The following is a 23,298-nucleotide window of genomic DNA, read 5'->3' as shown; positions in this document are numbered from 1 at the left end:
ACGTATCAATGTAAATCCTTCAGACCTGTACCATAGTGATAAACAGATAACACTTCAATTTGAATCAAGTAAATACAACTTGTATACTTTAAAACAGAGGGTCATTTCATTCCTTGTGGACTCAACATGACAGCATTTAGACTTTTCAAGATCTTAAATGCTTTCAGAAAATTAACAGTAACAAGACTCACATATCCCTCCGAGCCACTAAATGGTATCCTAACAATGGTGTATATGCTGTTTTTAATGACACAGCACAATTTTATCATTTATTAGAAATGTATTCTAATTATTTCACAGACCCCCACGCTATAATACATGGACCCCCAGGGGTCCCAGGACCCCCACTTTGAGAACAACTGCTCTACAACATCCATTTGATTGATAGTTTTTACATTTATTTTCTGACCACAAGATGGAGCCAAATCAAGCATAAAAAACTGCACTCAGAGTTCAAGCAGGTTCACATCAGTGCTGTTCAGCTGGGGTCAAAAGTGGGCTCTATTGCACCAGTGGGAGTGTGTTTAGGGCCAGATAAGACTAATCCAAACCTGAGTCTTTTAAAATTATATCCCAATACAATTTGGCTTCTTTGCATTCACTCAATGTATTCAGGATACGCTGCGTATTTGCATAACAAACATAAATACAAACTTATTGTGATTGTGCAGACCAGAGGATGACAGTTTCAGATCCCTACCACTAAAAACAAGGATCCTGATCAGATACCCACACCACCTCATCATGCTCCTTACCATACACAGCGGTGATTCCTCAGAACTCCATCAGCATGTTTAAGCTCATTAGGTAAACTATTAGCACCAAATATTGTTTATAAAGACCTCAGTTTGGGGGGTATGGTTAGCTCACTTGGTAGACTCACTGAGAACACATTAGCTAACTGCATTTAGCACATGTCTGGTAGCAAACAATGTCAAACTGTGAGCTCATGATGGCTAACTAATGGCCAAGTGTCCTCACTGGATAGTCAAAACCCCTAAAGGCTTCATCCATCCAAAATAATTGAACTGTGCATGATGATGAATTTCACCCACCAGTCAGGGAGCTGTTATTCACCTTATGTCTTACAGCAGGCCGGGTCAAACCATGTTGTTGTCCTGGAAGTGGGCGGGCTAGGTCATGGCAGTAGGGGAAGATGGGGCCTCAGGCAGGTGAGCTAACTGACATGTTTGCTGTTGGATGAGTTTCCGGTTGATAAAAGCTAGTGGATCCAGTTCCGGACCAGTGTGACTGTTTCCTTCTGTGATGCACTGAAGCCACAAAGTGAGGGATCCATGAGGAGCTAAACATCAAGTGAGTTCATCCAAGTCCAGTTAAAATACCTGTTTTTAGTTTTACCAAGAGTTTATTTTATTTGCCTGTGATCTAGAAATAGCCTCCAGGGCGTGTGTAAACAGTGTTGGTGTTTGTGTCAGAGCTGCTCTGTTCTTGAAAATGCATCAAAGCACTGATAGACTGTGATCATGTAACTCTCTGGACTCTTCACCCCGGGTTTAATCGAGGCATGAAAGGCTGCTCTGTCCTCTAGTGGATGTTAATGGGAGTGTGGGCAGACTGAGAGGAATACCTGCAGACTCTACCCAGGGATAATAAAACCCCAAACAGCTGTTCAGAGCCCCTTGTTTCAAAACCCATCAGTTTGTTCATGCCCAGTTAGATTACATGTAGTCTTTATGGTGATATGTGACTGCAGTGTTTTGGGTTGTAGGGATTAATATCTCTTTGTTCAAACTTAGTGTCTTAAGGTCTCATGTATTAAAACTTTTCTGGAATTATTATTTTATTTTATTTATTACTTTATTTGACAGGGGCCATGCAAAACAAAAACTGTCAAGCCAGAGTTAGCTATAAGCTAATTTTCATCTGTGGTCCCTGGGCAGGAAGATGTTAACAAATGTACAATACAAATGATAAAAAACATACTAGCATTTAAAACAATACATAGACTACTCAACACAGTCCATCACTAATAACAACACATTTAAAATTACATTTCATTGTCTCTAATTTGATGCATTCAGATGAGCACATGATTGTTTTTCCTTGAGCCATAATTTCAGTGTACTTTTAAAAACACTGAGGCTTGTACAGTCTCTAATGTGAGTCGGGATTGAGTTCCATTTTCCTGCTGCTATGACTGAAAATGCAGACTGTCCAAATGCAGTCTTCCTAAGTTTAGCTGAACAGTCTCCTCTTGCTGATGCCCTGGTCTCCCTAAGGTTGTTCCTGCAGAGTAACACACATTGTTTAAGTGGTGGTGGGGCCTGATCATTTATTTATTTATACATCAGACACATATCTACATAACAAAAAAAACTGTCAAGAAGCAAAACAGTTTTTTGGTGTGTAGTTTTTATTAATTTAAACCTTGTCCTTAGATAACAGCAGATTTTTCCCAAAATTTCACCAAAAAGAAGATGTAGAGACACTTTTTTTTGTTAATCTTGAAGTCAAAATTGATCATGTATAGATGCCTTTGTTAGTCATATGATTGTAGGCTGTGGGGATGTAATCAGCAGGTCAAATCAGGTGATACTTGTATTATCCTTAAAGGGAAAACAAAGAGAAAGAAACAGCGACACATGGTGAGAATAAAGAGGTGATAAAATACACATAAGTGCAGCACATAGAACAACCGAAACAGGCTTATTGGTAAATAAAGTTGGTAATTTTTACTTCATTATACCTTTGTTTTTGGGCTGAATGAGGACATGCATTTTACTGTTTTATAATTTATAGTCTTTAGAATAAATCTTTAGAATAATTTAAACAAATGCAGCTTTGCAAAGTCCAGAAATGTTTCACTGCTCTGGGATGTTTCACACATATTGTGCCAAAAAAAAATTAAGATTCATAATGTTTTACAGCTCTTAACATATGTGCACACTTTCTTTTGGTAACACTATCAGGGAAAGCTCCTTACATTGTAACTGTGATGCAGAAGTTACCCTCAGAAATATCAGGTTTGTTTATCTGTATTTAAAATACTTCTCCAATACTTATCCTACTTGTCTGTTTTTGTCCCAGCAGGATGTTTGGTAAAGGACACCAAGCAGCTGATTGGGTTAAGTCCCCAGCTCCTCCCACCTACCCCTCCAGTCAACCAGAAACAACAAAAGGGTCCAGGTGAGTCATAGAGACTGGTTTTGGGGGCGGAAGTGATGATACTTTTCTGAATCTGAGCCATACTAAACCAGACCCTGTATCCTCTTCTGGTTGTTTGATGTTCAGGTTGAGCCCTCTGGATGGAGCAGGCTTCCTGTCCCTCAGCACCATGTCCTGGATGACGCCTGTGATGTGGTCCATGTCCAGGAAACAGCTGGACTTGAGTTCCCTCAGTCTGTCTCCACTGGATGGAGCCGACGTCAACGGAGACAGGTGATGTCAAGATGAATAAAAAACGCTGTGAAAGTTTGTTTACACACCGCTTCAGAAAATACACTCTTTAGAAAGTAACTCTCACAGCCTTTGAAACGTCCAGGTATGTGTTTGCTGATGTTTGAATGTTTTTGTGGATGTGTGTGTGCAGGCTGCAGACTCTGTGGGATCAGGAGGTGTGTGCCGTCGGTCTGCAGAAAGCGTCTCTGAATCGAGTGCTGCTTCGTTTTCAAAGAGACAGACTGCTGCTGGTCCTCTGCATCAACGTCCTCTTCATGTTGTCTCTGTTCGTCGGATCAGTGAGTCCTTAAACTCACAAAATTACACATCATTGCTTTTTATTTTACAACTTTACCATCTTCATCTACAAGATAAAAACTGCCAGCTCCTCATAATGTTCCTGTATCCTGTCAGGGTGTCCTTGTCCATGAGATCCTCGGCCACATCATCCACATAGAGTCATCATCTACAGTTTGGGGGGGCGTGGCTCTGTGTTTTGGCCTGGTGTCCGTGGAGCTCTTCAGGGTCTGCTGCCTCACCCTGAGCTGGGCCCTCAACCTGAGAACAGGAGTCAGACTGAAAACAGGTTTCTGCATGCTGGGGTTCAACAAGATCATCTCTCTGAGGATGCACAGCAGAGTCTCTGTGGGACAGGTGTGGAAGAGATATGATGAGTCAAGATCTTAAGTTTTGTTTTGCAAAGCTAAGCTTACATTTATGGAGCAGGGGAAACTTTTGGCCGGAGCAATCTCAAACTCTGCTTCAAAAGGGAACCTCTTAGTCTCGGTTATCACAAAAAACCTAACAGCAGGGGATTTGGCATCATTTTGAAATTGTTGACCAAGTTAATGCAAACATTGGGACTTTACTTGTAGCAGAGGAAGAGGGAAACTTTTAGACTAGCACCAAGACAAGTTGGGGTAAACTTCTAGGCTTGCTTTGTGCAAATCTATGATAAACTATTCGTCTAGCTGAGCACCAGAAGTGGGAGTATCTTAGTTGAAGTATCAGCAGTAAGGGAACATGCCTGTATGATAACAGTCTGTCACTTTCTCTGCCTGTTGGTCAGATGGTGAATGTTTTAACCAGTGACAGTAACAAGCTGTTCGGAGCTGTCCTGTTGGGTGCTCTAGTGCTTCCCTTCCCTCTCCTGCTCATCATTTGCTCCGTGTACACCTGCTACATCCTCAACTACACCGCTCTCATCGGCTTCTTCATTTTCATCATCTTCATCGTTCTGCAGGTACGTGAGAATTTTTCAGACAGAGGCTGTTTTTGAAACCGCCGACTGAACTAGCAGTACGCACTGATTTGGCCAAAATTCAGTAAGTAGTAAGTGAACAAGAGCAAAATCTTCAGTATGCCAAAACTCCCCGGATGTCTACTGATTCGGGAAAATTTCACAGTATGCATCGGACTAGTCTCCCTCGCGTGCTGTTTCCCACAATGCACAGCGCTAGTTTTGCTTTTTCTTGGGGGAACTCAGTTTTTAGGTGCTGTGAAAATGATTCAATTCCATATAAACCACTTCTTAACTTTTTAAATCATAAGTGATGCTAAAGAAGCAGTTTCTCTATCAGCTTGGCCGTTGTTTACTTCTGCTTTCTGAAACCGGAAATCCAGCGACGTCTGGCACAGCGTAGGGCAAAACAGATCCAACAGAACAGTCACACTAGATACTAAATTCAAACGCAGTATGTAGTAGGCAGTACCCACTACCATACTTTCGTAGGTAGTATGTAGCAGGCCGTCTCGAAAACAGCCAGTGAGATGCAAGAGACAGGATGTGGTTAGCTTAGTTAGCATCAGACCCAAAGCAGGGGCAAACGGCAAGCCTGGCTTTCCCAGCATCCTTTGCCACCACATTAGGGTCACTTTTTCTGGCAGCATCGATGTTGTTATTGGCATACTGTGTTGTGTTACAGTACATAATACACTTTAAAAAAAGAAATTGCAATTGGGCATGTAGACTTTATTTGTCAATAAAAATGCAAAATGAAGCTTGACTCTGCAGAGTAAACCTGATGTGTTTGAGATCATCTGACCCTGACTCTGAGGACCAAAAATAACTTAACTAGCTGTATCTGAAGCCGAATCTAACAACAATACTCATGTTTTCTTTGTGTGTGTCAGTTTGTGTTAGCGAGGCTCATCAGTCACTTCCAGCAGAGAGCAGCGATCATCACCTCCAGTCGAGTTTGCACCGTGAACGAGCTCCTCGTCTACATCAGACTCATCAAGATGTACGTGTGGGAGCAAGCCTTCAGTAGCAAGATAACAGGTATGAAGAGTCACTGCAACCTTCTTTGTGCTCCTTCTGTGCATGCATTGACTCCACACTACATCACTCATGCAAGATGTCAGTTCCCACTGTGGCAGGGTGTTTTGGCTTCACTTTTTTACAGTGGGAGGAGATGTAGGCATGCAATCCATATTGATATGCATTCAACGGCAAATGACAGCCACTGATTCGCCAACAGATGGAGTCACAGTCACAGTGTGTGTTTATATTTGTGTTTTTGTTTGTGTGTGTGTGTGTATTTGTGCAAGTCAGACATCAGGACCTCAGAGAAGAGGATGTTGGAGAAAGCTGCTCTTATCCAGAACCTCAGTGTGACCATCAGTCCCCTCGCTCCTGTCATCGCCACTATGTGCACCTTCATCGTTCACACCTCCCTTGGTTTACCCATCAACACCTGCACGGTGAGTACAACAGGCCAGAGAGTCTCAGAGTGATGTGCCAGTTTAACTCCCTGGATGATGTTACAGCGCCCCCTGCAGCAGCAGCAGCAGTAGCAGTAGTTTGACTCTAGAGGTCTTTGTTTCTTCACCAGGCTTATCCCGTCATCACAATCTTCAACTGCATGAGGTTTATTCTGTCTATGGCGCCCACTGCCGTCAAGCTCCTGGCTGAAGCTGCTGTGTCTGTGAAACGCCTCGAGGTAATTAATGCCCTGTCTCATCAATTTGTCAAACAGAAAAGCTAACTCATCTGTATTTATGAGTTCATGTGTGTTTGTGTTGCAGAAGTTATTGCTCGTAGAGAATCCAAAGCCATACATCCTCCAAAAGACAGACAACACATCTGCAGCCGTCATCTTAGAGAACGCCACACTGTCCTGGATCAAACCAACCCACCCTGCTGAGACAGAGGACAGGGATGACCTGGTGTCCAAAACTAGACACAGTGAAGTGCTGCCCTCCCTGAGGAACGTCTCCTTCAGGTTGCAGAAGGTCAGGCTGATGAGACTGAGTTAGCATGATGGTCCTGTGTGGCACTTTGGGGACATCTGGTGGCAGCAACAGCTTATTGATGATGTGTGTTGTTCCTGCAGGGCCGACTGCTGGGTGTGTGTGGGAATGTCGGCAGTGGGAAGACATCCTTGATCTGCAGTCTGTTAGAGCAGGTCAGTTCACCTGTCCCTCTGCATGCTGTTCATTGCACTGTCTGAGAGACAGCGTATAAGAAGAGTGTAGCCTCAGTTTCAATAGAGAGGTCTGTGTGAAGGTGTCTTAAACTGCATTCTTTAAAATGACCAGCAGGGGGCAACTGTGCCGTGAGATAAAATCTGAAACTATAGAGGGAAAGTGACTTCACCTGATGCATTCCCTCATCAACATGTTCACAATAAGTTTGCTGTCTCAGTCTCTAGTTTCAATCTTCCTCAATCCAACATCATCTGAACATCTGAAGCGCCAGAGTTCACAACATCTGAACTTCTCTCTGTGTTGTTTGTTGTGTTGTTCAGATGCACCTGCAGCAGGGATCAGTCTCTGTGGACGGATCAATAGCCTACGTCTCTCAGCAGGCCTGGATCTTCTACGGGACAGTCCAGGACAACATCTTGATGGGGGAACCTTTGGACCAGTCCAGGTAGAGAAGCTGAACTCCTGAGTCAAAGCTAACAGCTGATGCATGAAGTGACGTGTGTGTGTGTGTGCTGTGTCCTCTGCAGGTACGATAAAGTCATCAGCAGCTGCAGTCTGGAGGCCGAGGATGATCAGACTCTGGTGAGAGACTCTTCCTATCTTATTCTGCCTGAAGTGTTTGATCTGGTCGTGTAGATCACCTTTAAATTAAAACTGCATACAGATACAGTCTAATGTGTGTGTTTCAGTTGGGAGAGCAGGGTGTGAGCCTGTCAGAGGGACAGAAGCAGAGGATCAGTCTGGCCCGAGCCATTTACTCCGACAGAGACCTGTACCTGCTGGACGACCCGCTGTCAGCTGTGGATGCTCACGTAAGAAAACACATCTTTGAGGAGTGCATCAAGAAGCAGCTGCAGGGGAAGTCCATCGTACTGGTCACTCACCAGCTGCAGGTGTGTATCCATCTTCCTCTTTCTGCCTCTTCTTCTCTCCCACTCTCAGATCACTTTTCACCATGAGTCTGGTTCTGCCGGAGGTCTCTGCCGGGTATTCTTGCCACTGTTTCCAAATGTTCAGTCATGGTGGATTCATTTTGAGTCTCTCTCTGCACTGTGTGCCTGTGTTTGTGTCCCTCAGTACATGGAGTTCTGTGATGAAGTTCTGGTCCTGAAGGATGGGACGGTACTGGAAAAAGGAAGTCACCTGGATCTGATGAAGGCAGGGAGACACTACTCTGAGCTCATCAACAAACACCTGACAGAGCAGGTATTTACCTCTACAGTCTCCTTTTGCAGGTTGCTGAATTAATGACAGCTCCTGTTTACTGTGTGTTGGATTTACGGACATTTATCATCATACTACTTTGATACTGAAGTACAACATGATGATTTTAAAGCTTTTATTCTGAGTAGAAATCAGAGATAATGATATACTAAAGAAGGGGAAGTCCCACTGATTGATTTAGCCTGTTTTGTGTGACCGTTATTTAATCTCTAACTCAGATACGACTCAGAAGAGATGACATTTAGCCTCTAATTCACCTCCTGCAGTATCTCTGCATCCTCTTCGTCTCCTCAGCGCCTCCATCAGAAGGTTTTAGTCTCATCTTTTAGTCTTAGTCCTGCTGGACGTCCATTTCCAAAGAAAAGTTGCATGCAGCAGTGAGTTTCAGGGTTTTGCAAATCTTATTTTGCAATGCTATTTCCAGGTTTTATATGTGTGTATATTTAGAGATTGGATCATATGCATCATTACGGTCAGACAGCTCATGTTGTAACTGTTTGAAATGTTTATTCCTGCAGCAAAAATGGTTGACATTTGGTGCATAGTCTCTGATTCATACTCCCTGCAGATTTATTCAACATGCAGAAATTGGAGGAGTGAGCCTCCAGTTTAGCTCAGCTGTTACATTTCCCATCCTCCATGTTTAGAGGCTAAAGTCTTGGAAGCAGTCAGCATTAGATGTGGCTCTTTTCATCTCATTTCCCATTCTCTCTTCCCAACATCACAAGGCATAAAAAGCCCCAAAATAAAATGAAGGAGTGATGAGATAATATCTTAAACTCTCTCAGAGCCTGCAGGTGGATGCTTGGAGGAGTTGAGGCTGAACGTTTGAGTTTCTGGAAATGTTGCAGCTGTGGCTCAAAATTGTTCAGTACAGTTCTCTTAAAAGTTGCATTTTAGAAACTCTTCTCACTGTTCTGCTTTCTTTCTGCTCACAGCCTCAGAGAGAAGAGAGAGAGAAGAAGGCAGAGCTGAACAAACACATGAACGGAGAGATAATCAATCCAGGTACGCAGAGCAGAGAGACACAGAGCAGACATCTCCTCTGACTCCTCACCCTCCTTTGGCTTCCACTCTGTCTCTCAGCCACATTTATCATCAGTTCACTCACTCTTATTCATGAATATCTCTTCATATATTCTAAAAGACTCATTGCAGCCAAAATGTGTGCACCATATATGACCCATACAGTGATATATAAATGTTTGTGTTCTTGCAGCTTTTGATTTATCAGGCAAGAACACAGACACTCCTTCTTCTGACTGCAAATACACCTGTTGTAAGTACACACACCTGTTCTTTCTAAGATGTTCACCTCAGTATCTTTAAAGACACATCGACCTTTTAAAAACAAGACAGGTTACTTATCTTTACAGCTGACTGGGTGATCAGGGTTTGATTATGATCAAAAAATGAGGAGGGAAAAATTCATCTTAATCTGTGATGAATTTGTGACTCATCTATGCAAGGAAGTTTTAAAACTTGATATTGTTTCATTAGATTACATTCACCAAAGTTTCTGAAATTAAATATAGCACTGAAATATATTCTCAAGTCCTGCAGTGAACTTTAATTCACCAGCTGAATTAAGATTATAGATCAAAAACTCGGATTAATATAACGTGTCTGTTCTCTGTGAAGCTGCCGATCAGCTGATCCATCAGGAGAGCAGCAGGAGCAGTTTGGTCACCTGGAGAACATTTCATCAGTACTGCCGTGCAGCTGGAGGTAGATACACACACACACACACACACACACACACACACACACACACACACACACACACACACACACACACATACATACATGGTCTACCTTTGATTGTCACTCCTTCTTCCTTGTTTTTAATTTCAAGCATTTACATTGAACAACAGATGAAACGATGTCCTTTATTTTCATCAGTCTCAACATTGATTAGTAATAATCTTTTTTCGTGTGCGTGTCTTGATTTACACTTTCTTTGTGTTTTTCTCAAATTCAGTGTAACATATTATACTCAATTGAGTGGTTGTGGTATAATTGGACAAGGTAGCATTAGGCTTTGGACAGTCTTAAAGTATTTCTCAAATGACCCGCTAGGGATTACCTAATTTTCTCTAACTTCAGGAACATTATCAGGTCATGAATCCCCTGAGAAAAGGCTGGGGATGGGGGGGTTCTTACTCTTCCAATTAAGCAGAATGAGATAGCGGGCTATCAGAGATGCAAAAGCGATTGGCTGAAACCCCTTTCTACCTTCCCCACCATTTACTGAGAGTGAACTGAAGACTGAGGGAATCAGTCGTAATCTTAAATGGTATTTGGTTTGTCACAACTCTTAAAGGTGACATATCACGCTTTTTTCATCAATATATATTGGTCTAAGGGGTCCCCAAAACATGTCTTTAAACTTTATGCTCAAAAAAACACTTTGAAATCAGATTTTTGTCTGCCTGAAAAGCCCTCTTCTTCAGCCCTGCTCAGAACAGTCAGTTTTCTCTCTGACCACGCCCCCTCAGGACGTGGGTGTGGCTCTTGGCTCTCCGGCACGTTGATCTAATGTTTACATGTTGGCTGCTCACAGACCCGCGTTACTTCAACCCCTTTAAATCTGATCCAGAATCTGATCCTGATGGAGAGGCGACTGCAGCAGGACCTTTCTGAAGGATTGGTCACAGATTTAGTGTTTCTTGTTGTTTTATTTGTCAGTATGTCGACGTGTGTCTTGGTACACAGCTACGAACATGTAGCTATGTAGCTATGCTAACTAGCGCTAGCACTTATCCATGATAAATAAAAATCATCCACTAGATCTTCAAATCTGCAGACGTGGGGAGTAAAACCGACCTTTGTGTTTATTAAGACAGCCTACAACTAGCATGCCTCCCTCCTAAGCTCCTTGTTAGCACATGTGTGCAGGTAATGAAAAACAGAGGAGGGGTTGAGTTGTATTTTATACAGTCTATGGGCTGAACAAGCTCCGAGCTCTGACTTCCTGTTACAGACCGGATATTGTTGTGACGTAACAAAAACACTGAAGTCTGAAACGGCTGGTTTCAGCACACATTTACAGAAAGTTGGAGAAATCAGAACAGGGGCAGAATGGATTCTTTTCATTCTCAGGGGGTTTGTAGACATGCCAGGGAAACATATTCCAGGTATAGAGAACCATTAAAAGTCGATTTTACATGATATGTCACCTTTAACTGTTCACAAAAAATCCTTATTTCATTCAGAATTGGTCACATTATGTAAAATTTTGTTTATTAAACCTATGTTTAATTTTTCAGTTGAATTAATCCAGGAACATTTACTTCAACCCTTTTCCCTTCAACCCTGAAACCTGTGAAGCATTTGTTCATTTGAAGATTTAACGAGCTCCTAAAGTTTGATAGATGAAATAGATAACACAACAGAAGTGTTAATTTGATCTCTTCTCTGTCTAATGATGACAAACCCTCTGTTTGAAGGATACTGTGTGGGCTCCTTCATCCTCCTCATCTTCATCCTGATGACCACGAATATAGCCACAAGCTTCTGGTGGCTCAGCTACTGGCTGCGGCATGGACATGGGGTGAGACACGCACACACACACATAGACACTCATTGTTATTAGAGATGTGTGAGTTAAATCTCACTCTGTGTTAAGCCGTTCTCTCGCTTCACACAGTTTCCTCTTCATACAAGCCTCGAACAAAACCCCCTTAAACCTGAACCTTCACGTGGTCTGACACTCTCCTCTTTGTAGCCCCTCATTACTGTATTTATTTTGCTTTTGATGTGACTAAAACAATACAGATACTTCCCATGCAGCCCTAACATCCAGAAACAGCTGATGTTTTCACACAGCCTGATTCGCACTGACTTGTTTTCTTCCTCAGACCGTGAACGTGACGACAGCGGATGAAGGAGACCTCTCTCTGAACCCCGACCTGCCTTTCTATCAGGTGGGGTGTGGTGTGATGATCGTCAGCCTGCTGACCGTCTGCATGATCAAATGTTTCTGCTACATCAAGGTCACGTTTCATGCCTCCACCACGCTGCACAACGGCCTGCTGGAGAAGGTAAGAAGCTCCAGACCGACTAGTGAGAAACATTTCACCTTATAAAAGAGAACAGAGGAACAGATAGAGCTTAATTATTCCTGAAAGAATCTCCATTGTCAGATATCTGCAGAATTATAGTCAGCTCAACGCAGGAAAGACCAAAGAGCTGGTGGTGGATTTCAGAAGACGCAAGCCCCCTCCTCCCACACCAGTGAACATCCAGGGAACGGACATTGAGATTGTGAAATCTTACAAGTACCTGGGTGTTCACCTGAACAATAAACTGGACTGGTCAGACAACTCAAATGCGCTGTACAAGAAGGGACAAAGCAGACTCTTTCTGCTCAGGAGACTCAGGTCTTTTGGTGTGCAGGGGGCTCTTCTGAAGTCCTTCTTTGACTCTGTGGGGGCATCAGCCATCTTCTTTGGAGTGGTCTGCTGGGGAAGCAGCATCTCTGCTGCTGACAGGAAGAAGCTGAACAGACCAGTGAAGAAGGCCAGCTCTGTCCTGGGCTGCCCGCTGGACCCTGTGGAGGTGGTGGCTGACAGGAGGATGATGGCAAAGCTATCTTCCCTGATGGTCAACACGTCACCCCCCCTCCAGGAGACCATAACAACACTGGGGAGCTCGTTCAGTGACAGACTTCTTCACCCACAGTGTCTCACGGAGAGATATCACAGGTCTTTTCTTCCTGCAGTGGTCAGACTCTATAACCAATATGCTTATTTTTTACCTCTTTAATTTTAATTGCTAATAACTTTTTAAAATTTGATATTTTATAGGCTTTTGTTTGCTTTATATTTTTTTGCACTGTCTACTTTGCTACTGTGACACTTGAATTTCCCCGTTGTGGGACGAGTAAAGGACTATCTTATCTTATCTCTTATCTTAAAATGAAAGTTACTCAACAGAGCATCAGATATAAGTGAATTACAAAATGTAAACAAAAAGAGACGATGTCAAAAGAAGCAGCAAAAGAAGAACGTTGCAATTTATTTCACTCATGGTTTGTAGAAATGATCTTCTCTTCCTGATATTTTAAGGATGCATTGGGATTGACTAACTTTGGGGCCAGCCTCAAGTGGCCAGTTGAGGAACTGCACTTTTATGGAACAACAAGAGTTTTCTGCAAACAGACTCGGATCTGTTTGAAATACGTCTTAATAAACAACAATATCAATTCTCACGAGTGAATGCTATAAGTCTGAGACAACAGAAGTCTGTGTGTTGTTGTGAGAGTGAAGATAAATGTCTTAGATGAGTAGACTCAGCTGATTGGTTGTTGTCCGTCTCAGGTCCTAGTGAGTCCGATGAGTTTCCTTGAGACAACACCGACTGGCAGCCTCCTCGGCTGTTTCTCCAGATGTCAGGATGAGATCGACTCTGTATTGCCTCATCATCTTAACGTCCTGCTCACCTTGTGGTTGATGGCTGTCTGCGTCTGCATCATCAACTCCATCATCTTCCCCATCATGGTGCTGCCGGTGTTCATCCTGGTGACCGTCTTTACTTTCCTTCTCTGGTGGGTCAGAAAGATGAAGCTGATTCTTATTATGGGTTTGTTCATACAGCTGATGAATGTGGTTGAACACTGCCTGTGTGTCTCTGCAGGATGTTCAGGGGGAACATCGTACAGTTACAGAGGATGGAGAGTATCAGTCGTGCTTCCTGCATCTCTCTGTCCGCCTCCATCGCTCAGGGCCTCAGCACCATCCAGACCTACAACAAGATGCACAACTTCACAAAACTGTAAGACTTTCCTCACCACTCTGACCTTCCAAATCATCTCCAATAGTCAATGAATTATTATTTATGTTGACACAAATCACAAAAAACACTGTCCTCTAACATGAGTCTGGTCCTGCTGGAGGTTTCTGCCTGTTAAAGGAAGTTTGTCCTTGCCACTGTAACTTGCTAAATGCTGCAAAGTGCTCTGCTCATGGTGGATTAAGATGAGATCAGACTGAGTCCTGTCTGTAAGAGGGGACTGGATCTGATCCGGTCTTGATGTTGAGTCTTTGTTAATAATAGAACATAGAGGACAGTCTAGACCTGCTCTGTTTATGAAGAGTCTGAGGATAACATTTGTTGTGATTTGTTGGCGCTTCATTAATAAAGATTGATTGATTGATTGAATACTTTTGATGTATTTGATGAGTGTTAGACTGAGGGACTGGTATTTTTGTAGCATAAGCACCCTCTGCAGGACAGAGTTAGTGGTGCGCCCCATCATCTTGTGTTGATATGACACATGCCCTTCATGAATAATGCCAACTGATTCTGAATGACCTGGAAACAAGCTGTATTTTGGTGTAGATTGCTAGCCTTCGATTCTTGCAGTTTACTTAAAGTAAGGGCAAAGATCTTTTTCATTCATGTTTGGGTGAAGAGAGAGAGAGAGAGTTAGAAGAGAGCCATCATAGTGTTTTCTGAAGCTTCACAGAGGAGACATGGTTTACATGAGACAGGGGGAGACATACTTCAGGGATAAGCGGCTCTTCCTGTTTGTGTTTCAGGTTTAAGAGTCTGTCAGACGCCAATGCCAACCACCTCTTACTGTTCCACTACGGGATACGTTGGCTCTGCTTCCTGGCCGACTCTCTGTGTGCTGTCATGACGCTGCCGGTCGCTCTGCTGGTTGTCTTCGTCTCTAATGACGTCAGCAGCCCCCCCGTTAAAGCCCTCGCTCTGTGCTTCATCATAATGGTAAACTCTCCCCTGACATAACATGTTCTTCAAGGACCAGGATCAGTTTCCCCTTTTTAAAGAGTTTGTTTAACTTGGAAATATCAGAACCTGTTTATTTCGGTTTAGTTGGTAAAGATATGTCCTATAATGATCTGATCATGCATTTTTTTTTCGTTTAATAGCTGACAACTAACTCTCAGGCTATGATCCAGTCCCTGCTGGAGGTGGAGGTCAGATTCATATCTGTGCAGCGGCTGCTTCAGTACATCAAGGTCAGTGTGGTAGTGAATATTTTGTTAAATCTTCACTTTCCCTCCACTAGGAGCATCCTTAAGCCTGATTTATACTTCTGCGTTGAATCGACGGCATAGCACAGCCTGCATGAATGTTGTTTTTTTAACTCACGTTCCACCATGACGTCCCAAACAATCTCACTTTGAGCTCTCAGAGTGTGAGATGATGCTGCTCTCTGCTGTGACGTCGCCCTGAGTGAAAGTTGTGTTTCAGGGCTCTGGGCCTGAGGCTTCCAGGCAGCTTCAGGTGCATCAGGTGTCGGAGGACTGGCCTCAGCACGGAGCCATCACCTTCCTGGATTATAAAATGAGGTACAGGCAGGGCTCACCTGTCATCCTCAACGGGCTGCAGCTCCACATCAGAGCCGGGGAGAAGCTCGGCATCGTGGGAAGGGCTGGATCAGGTGAGGAAACACCTGCAGCACAGACCTTAGAGCTCCTGTGAGGAGTAAAACTGAGGCCTCTTTGTGAGGACACCACACCATCAGGATGAAGATTAGCGCTGTCATTGAGTCAGCGTCAGATGAGGGATTAAAAGCACTCTGCAGAAATAGACTGTTTATATTTTCTATAGCAAAGATCATCCACTGTTAAGATTAACCTGCTTCCTCTAGACGGAGAGATATTAGGCCCCTTTACCATACCTTTAATGACCTTTGTGATTAACATTTAAGTTTACCCAGCACCAATATGTTTCAGGTTGCCTCCCCCAGTAAGTCACAAACCCATCTCTGTGTCTCCAGGGAAGTCCTCTCTGGCTGCGGCTCTGTTCCGGCTCGTCGAACCGTCTGAAGGAAGCATCCTGATAGACGGCGTGGACATCACGTCTGTTCGACTCTCCAACCTGCGTGCAAAACTGTCCATCATCCCCCAGGACCCTGTGTTGTTCACAGGGACTGTCAGGTAACCTCAACGGCATCATCTCGTCATTATCAACCATCTGTCACCCTCCATATCCTCTCCTCTTCCTCATCTGTGAACCCTGACTGTCTAAATAACTAATTAAAACTAAACTTCTCAGATAAAAGCTGTATATTCTGATTTTACGGTTTGACCCATGTCCCATCTGTTAGCATGGAGGACATGGGCTTGAAGACCTAAACTGCAGCCAATCACCAGGGAAGGGGATTAGAAGTTTTGGCCTCACTCGGGGCAGCTGTTGTGCCGTCCATGGATTTTTACAGTCTGGGTTTATGGTGTTTGTGTTTGTCTGCAGGTACAACCTGGACCCTTTAAACAGCTACAGTGATGAGGAGATCTGGGCAGCTCTGGAGAAGACCTACATGAAAGACACAGTATGGTTCTTGTCAATTTAATATGAACTTATATAAAAGACTGTATAAAAAGATGGACGGCGTGACAGCTCCTGAAAGCGAAGCCAAAGCATCAGTATTTTGACTTCACTTTTTGTACAACTGGAGGAGGTGGAGAGGCGTCCTCCATCTTTATTTACAGTCAACATGTCAAACGCTCTCTGAAAGGGTCACTTTTAATGGAGACAGCAGGAGTGATGTTTGACTCTGATCTAATGTTTCTTCTTCTACTCTTTAATATTTGGTCAGATCAGCAGTCTGGAGAAAAACCTGCAGGCTGAGCTGACGGACAACGGAGGAAAACTGTCTGTAGGACAGAGACAGCTGATGTGTCTGAGCAGAGCGCTGCTACAAGACTCCAAGGTCCGTCTGTCCGTCCGTCAGTCTGTCTCCTTCTTTGTCTGTCTTTTTAACCCGACTGTTAACCCTTCGTCTCCCTCATCAGATTGTCTTATTGGACGAGGCGACGGCGTCTGTTGATGCAGAGACAGACGCTCTGATCCAGATCACCATCAGTGAGGCGTTCAGGTGCTGCACTGTTCTCACCATCACACACCGAATCAACACGGTCCTGCAGGCGGACCGCGTCCTGGTCCTGGACCAGGGAGAGGTAACTTACACAGACTATAGCCCTGTCTTGGTTATTAAATCTACAGGTAAAACAGATTGTTCCAGGTGTTCTCTGTGAAGGACTGTGTTGTTGTCCTGCAGGTGGTGGAGTTTGATCGTCCGGATGTGTTGAGACAGAAACCAGACTCTCTTTTCTCACAGCTACTGGCTGCTGCTAACAGTGGGCTGTCTTGAAGTTTGTAACTGCATCAAGTCCTCCAACTCACCAAAACTGTGATGATTTGAAGTCCTTCAACAGACACTGTCACATCCTTGAAAAACAGTGATCATGGGATGTCCTAAAGACCATTAACTGGCTACTGTGACTTCTTGGAGTCTTCAAACACACACACAAGCACGGCCATGCTCACATTGACACAAAGACACTGTGATGTCCCACAGATCTCAAACAGGACTCTGTGCTGTTGTGGAGTCTAAAAACACAGACACCCTGACATCCTGTGGTCCAGACCGAACAGGGATAGGCAGAAGGATGTAGAGTGGAAGGTAAGCACACAGACTAATGGGTGATGAAGCATCCGTTGTTCTTTTCAGTCACACTTTTTTCAGGGAGCAGCAGACTGAAGTGCATCTCAGTGGATCCTCTTTCTGACCAACAAAGCCATCGATCACATGACTGACAATTCCTATAGTGTCATTTTTAATGCCGTTTAACTGTTACAAGAAGCAGGATGAGACTTTTTGTCAGAGATAATACCTTAGCCTGATCGACAAAGCTTAAAGGTTTACATCTTTGCCCACAGGGGGGCGCCAAAGTCAACACAACAATTCTCTGAAGGAGCTTTAAGTTAAATGACAGACTCTACATAATGCTTGTAAATTATTATTCATTTAATGTTGTTTTTGGATTGTTTTAACTTGTAAATACATCGCTACATGTATGTTTGTTGCAAAGTTTCTCAAAGCGTCTCTCTGCAGAAGGAGAAAGCTTTTAGATCAAATTACATTTGACATAAAGAGATAAAACAGCCGTCAGTGACTGCAGAACAATAATCCTGACTGTTTGTAATCTGACTCATAAAACTGTGTGTGTGTTTGTTTGTGTGTGTGTGTGTGTGTGTGTGTGTGTGTGTGTGTGTATGTGCTGGATTACAGCACAGTATCACTTTAATCTGCAGGTCTCAGCTTCATTTATGATCAAAAGTCAAACATTCAATCATTTTTATTCCGAATCACATTTAGACATCAAATCAATATTTAAGAGGACAGTGTCAGCTGATGCACTGTGTAACCCTGCACTCATGATGAGCACTACAACACACTGCAAACTAATAAATGGTTATTGTTAATAGTTTATTTTCTCTGAAGTTGTTAGGAGAGATGAAGCTTTTTGCAGAATCCAACAATCAATCAATGAATAAAGCTTTATTTATATAGCACCTTTCATACAAGTCACATGCAACCCAAAGGGCTTTACAGCGACTGAAAACAAGAAAGAAGCAGAAATAAAATAATGGCAAGACATATTAAAAAACAGAAATATATGGATTTTAAAACAGAGACTGATGCACACCAAGCACAATAAAATATGTGTAATTAAAACAAGTTAAAGGCACTATGAGGAGTTTTTAACTGGCTGAGAAACAGACTGAAACTGATACTGATGCTTCTTTATGACCCTCAAAAGCAAACAAGACCATCTACAACAACACTGACACCTTCTCTGTTGTTATTTTTAATGCCTGAAACTGTTCTGAGGGGGTAGGTATCAGATCAGATGATTGACATCTTGCTTTAGAAACATCCTTTTTTGGCTGTTTTCATGGCAGATAATCACACCGTGTGATAAATCTGTATGTTAAACGCAACAGGATGCGATTATTGTCTGAAGACACAAATGTTGCATGTACAGGACAAGAGATGAGAGGTATCACTTTATCCACAAGAGGGCGCCAAAATCGATACAAACCAAAAGTTCCTCACAGCAGCTTTAAAGCACCAAATTAATATTTAGAATATAGATAGTTAAAATAAATAAATTAAAAAGGGTAAGGAAAAAAGTTGAAAATAAAATTTCGGCTAAAAATACCAATAAAACTGTGTAGATAAATAAAAAAATAAATGAATACATAAATAAAAATAAAGAGGTAAAATTAACAAAATAATAAAACAGCATTAAAATCAATATAATAGTAAAAACAGACAGGTATGAGAAAATTCCAAAGTGCAGGTGCAGCGTAAGAAGACCTGATCACTGCATATCATAATGTTAAATATGTTCATTTTGCATAGAGAATTTCAGAAGGACTGCATTTAAGGGTATGTTTTTTTCTGACTGAACATGCAGGTGTTTAATGTCCTGTATATAAAGCTTAAAATCATGCTAAAAGGGTCTCTCACTTCCTGAGCCGATGTTTAAACTCCTCCTTCTTGCAGCTCTGTCCTGAACAATCCATGTCGAGTCAAACTCTCTGCAAATCCTGTGTGGAGCTGAAATTAGATATTGGGCCTTGTGTTTGGTACTCTGGTCATTTGTAATGTAAAAGCAGCAGACCCAGCTGCAGGCTGTATATCTGTTAAATGCAAATAATGCCTTTTTTTCTGCCAGGCTGACAACCTTCATGATGCTTCATGCACAAAGTTAAAGTCAGCAGTGTATTTTTTTCTTCATTGCAAAGATGGAAAAATAACATTTCCAGGACAGCAGACTCACTTAGTCTGAACTGTAAGCTACTTAATAAGTGGTCCACTGAGCACTTTCCCCACCATGAGGTCAGGAAAAAAAAGATTTGGTCAGTATTTCTCCAAAAATTAATCTGGCCTTATGTCAGGACCTTTAATGTATTATGCACTTCTGTCTCAGTGAACCTTTCAGAGCATCAGAAAGTTATAAATAAAAATCTCTCTGTTTGCTCGGCTGCACGTTCAGAGTGGTTTGGGAGGCAGAGTCATCCTAAAGTAGATTTACCTTCAATCACCATTTATTAAATCTCCATCCATTAAAGAGCACCACGCTCCGTCCTCAGCAGCATGCACTAATCCTGATTACAGAGGCAGAGAGAAGGACAGGGTCCCCACCCGTCACATCCCACCGCGGACGCCTGAACGCATCACTAACTGAAGACTGGAGCACAGCTGCAGGACTATAGAGACCAAACAGGAGGAGACAAGAGGATCTGAGGAAACAAGGAAGGACAGGACGCAAAAGGAGACATTAGGAGTTAGGAGAGACAAGACAGACAGGACTAATGGACCAAGAGAGTAAAGGACAAAGAAGATACCAAAGTTAGAGACTGAAGAAAAAGACTGGGGACAAGACCAGTGAGACGTGGGGATCAAAAGAGACGAGACAGAGGAGACACAAAGAGACGAGGAGAGACAGAAATGGACAAGGAGACAGCAAGCAGGAAAGTCTAGGAAATACAGGAGGAGACAAAAGACAGAGGAGACAGGACACGATTACAATAAGGGAAAACTGGAAGGAACAAGACTAGAAAACAGACACAAGGAGACAAGAGACAACAAGGACAATTTGAGTCGAAGGAGACAAAAAGGCAAGAGGAGAGAAGAGACAAGGGATGAGGGGGCAAAGGAAGACAAGGAGATAACTGAGACAAGGAAAAGATAAGACAAGGGAAGACAGGAGATAATGGAAGACGGTAGACAAGATACAGGACAGAGTGAGACAGAAAACTCTAGACACAGGGAGAGGAAAGAGTGGACTACATAAAAAAGGAGACAAGGGGAAACAAAAGGGACACAAGGAGACAAGATACAAAAGAGATAAACGGAGACAAGAGGCAAAGGGGAGGTTTGTATAAAAGGACACTTGAGGTGATAAAAGACACAAAGGAGATCAGGGAAAGATAAAAATCTAAATATACCTAGGGGACAAGAAACAAAGCAAGACATGAGGAGACAAGAGACACTCAAGAGACACAAGGAGACAAAATAGAGGGGAGGAAAGAAGAGACTAGAGGAGACAAGAAGGAGAGATGAACCTGTTGGACCGCTGAATCGGACAAAATGGACAACAAAGGGAGGAGAGGGACGAACGGATCGTTCAAACGCTCGTCCATCAAACGGAGTGCGTCTTGTGGATCACAGAGGGTAAGACTGACACCTCTTCATTTTAACTTCTCCTGCAGGTGTAGCAAAGCAGAGATCCTTTATTTGTTGAGATGATCTTTATAGGAAATTAAGCAGACGGGATTTCCATAAAAATATGAAGCATGATGTTTGAGCGGTCTCTTTGAAGCACAGAGATGAAACCATCAGCTCTGTACGGGTGATGAAGAGACTGAAGCCTTCATAGTTCAGCTTTGCTCTCCATTGTTTGATCAGCAGCTGGTCTCATTGTGTCCTCCTTTCTTAACTGGAGATTTAGCCTCCCCTGTTCATCCTCACCATCTGGAACCTGAGTTAGACTTGGTCCAACGTTTACATGGAGACATGAGCGCTGTGCCAGGTCTCTTACATTTGCAAACACTGCTTTACATGTTGTATGTTGAGTAGTAGTTTTGAATGTGTGGCTTGTTGAACCATACACTGTGAAAAGTGAAGCCAAAACATCTCAAACGCCCCCTGGTGGCTGGCAGCAGTAAAGGTCAAGTGCATCATTGATTGACAAATACGTCTCCTGCAGCACGTGCGGCTGAGACTCAAGCCTGCATGGATTATATTTATTTGGCCAATCAATGCTCTAGCAAAGTCGTAGCAGCCAACACTGCCATGAGTAATATGCCGCCTAAACACTAGGTGGCAGTGCAATTTCTCTGCTAGTCTCATCGCCAGATCGTTCTCTGCTTGTTTGTGCACAGGAAACTATGGCAACTCCAAGCGTGTTATCTGAGCATAATATTTTGGAGTTGATAAACGTTGAACAGCTGTTGATCATAATGCAGTTATCACAAATAAGACAAGACAGGAGACATCGAAGGAGGTTTAATGTACCGTGATACCGCAAATGTTTTAAATGCAGGATATGTAATCTTGAAAAAGCAAAACTCAAGATCGGTGGCTCCTTTTCATGCATCCTGAGAGGAGCTGTTGCTGAACAAGACAGCATGAGAAGAGGCATGGAGGTGAACATATGAGCCCTTGCTCTAAACCGAATAATGATAAAGGTCTTTTGTAAAAATCAATGAATAAAGAAACAACAAAACAGTCTTTCTTCCCTCCATCGTCTGAGTTCAAATGCTGAATCCAACGCTAGGTTGAGTCACAAGTCCAGAAAATCCAGACTGGAGTCAGACTTGAGTCCTAAAACATGACTGTAGGGACTGTGTTGACCTGAGGGATCTTTGCCATGTTGTTTGGAGGAATATTTTAAGAAGATATAGAAGATAGTTCAGTAGATAGAGCAGGAAACTGGGAGAGAGAAAGAGAGGGGAATGTCTTGTGATACAGGCCTGCAGGTTAGAACTGAACCTGGGCCGCCTGCTGGAGGACTAAAGTCTCTGTACATGGGACACGTGATTTAACCACTAGGCCAAACAGACCAAAGAGAGGCGCCCCTGGCTTCACTTTCCAAACAGAAGCTGGTGTAGACAAGTCATCCATGTGTCATTAGGTTGAACTCCCGCCTGATGTAGCTGAAGCAGGGATATCTGAGGGGAACAAAGTATGTCTGGTCTTTGTGCGCCCTGATGCTGGTGGGAAATGTAGTTCAACTAATGAAATGCTGAAAAGTAAGAGATTGAGATTTAAAATAGACCCTGACATCCTCAACAGATCAACCTCATTTTAAAATCCAACACAAACCTAAATGTTGAACTGAAGCCTTCAGATGGAAACAGAGCAGAGTGTAGAAATCTGCAGCACACAACGCACTCTGACTCCAGACTCTACTGATACACTTTAAAGGCTTTAACAGAGCCATGTTTGTGGAGAGACCCTGACCCCGTTTGCCATGTGACCTGATAAGTTTGCGGTTAATTAACTTCATGTGATTCTGCTCCACAAACACAATCAGCTGTTTCTTCTCTCAGACTCACATGTGACTGAAATCAGACACATTTAACTTCCAGCGTCTGTGAAACTTTTCAGCCCCGAGGACTTAAAAACACAAAACATGACGCATGACCCCGCTTTTAACAGTTATGAAAGACTGAGGGACATAAGGTTAGAGCTCCTTGTACCAGCAGTGACAGACTTTCCTCAGCGTTAATTTGTTTCTGTGTTAAAATGCAGGAAAATGCTGTAAATGCATCTCTCAGCATCTCTACAACGTTTTATCTTCACTCCTGATCTGAGGGTCTCATGCAACGACCTCAACCCTCCTGTTATGTTTGTTTCTCTGGAACAGCAATAATGTTCCTGGGTCAATTTGACCTGGGGCGTATTCAATTATCCAA

General features: G+C 43.0%; 1 protein-coding gene across 1 annotated transcript; it reads left to right on the top strand.

The window, feature by feature from the left end:
* The first annotated feature begins 1,140 nt into the window (after nt 1-1,140).
* On the top strand, nt 1,141-17,545 carry LOC117810438 (multidrug resistance-associated protein 9-like). The gene is made up of 30 exons (XM_034680277.1): nt 1,141-1,172; nt 3,052-3,147; nt 3,253-3,399; nt 3,551-3,698; nt 3,814-4,053; nt 4,469-4,642; nt 5,533-5,680; nt 5,954-6,102; nt 6,234-6,341; nt 6,427-6,633; nt 6,735-6,806; nt 7,149-7,273; nt 7,356-7,410; nt 7,518-7,721; nt 7,906-8,034; nt 8,991-9,060; nt 9,272-9,331; nt 9,694-9,780; nt 11,502-11,605; nt 11,913-12,095; nt 13,374-13,600; nt 13,690-13,827; nt 14,595-14,784; nt 14,949-15,038; nt 15,274-15,463; nt 15,803-15,962; nt 16,276-16,354; nt 16,622-16,735; nt 16,818-16,982; nt 17,084-17,545. The coding sequence occupies exons 1-30, from the start codon at nt 1,141-1,143 to the stop codon at nt 17,174-17,176; spliced, it is 3,984 nt and encodes a 1,327-aa protein (XP_034536168.1). The 3' UTR covers nt 17,177-17,545.
* The last annotated feature ends 5,753 nt before the right edge of the window (nt 17,546-23,298 follow it).

Source organism: Notolabrus celidotus, chromosome 3 (genome assembly GCF_009762535.1).
Source record: "Notolabrus celidotus isolate fNotCel1 chromosome 3, fNotCel1.pri, whole genome shotgun sequence".
Classification (NCBI taxonomy): Eukaryota; Metazoa; Chordata; class Actinopteri; order Labriformes; family Labridae; genus Notolabrus; species Notolabrus celidotus.
This window is presented reverse-complemented; position numbering and strand designations above follow the sequence as displayed.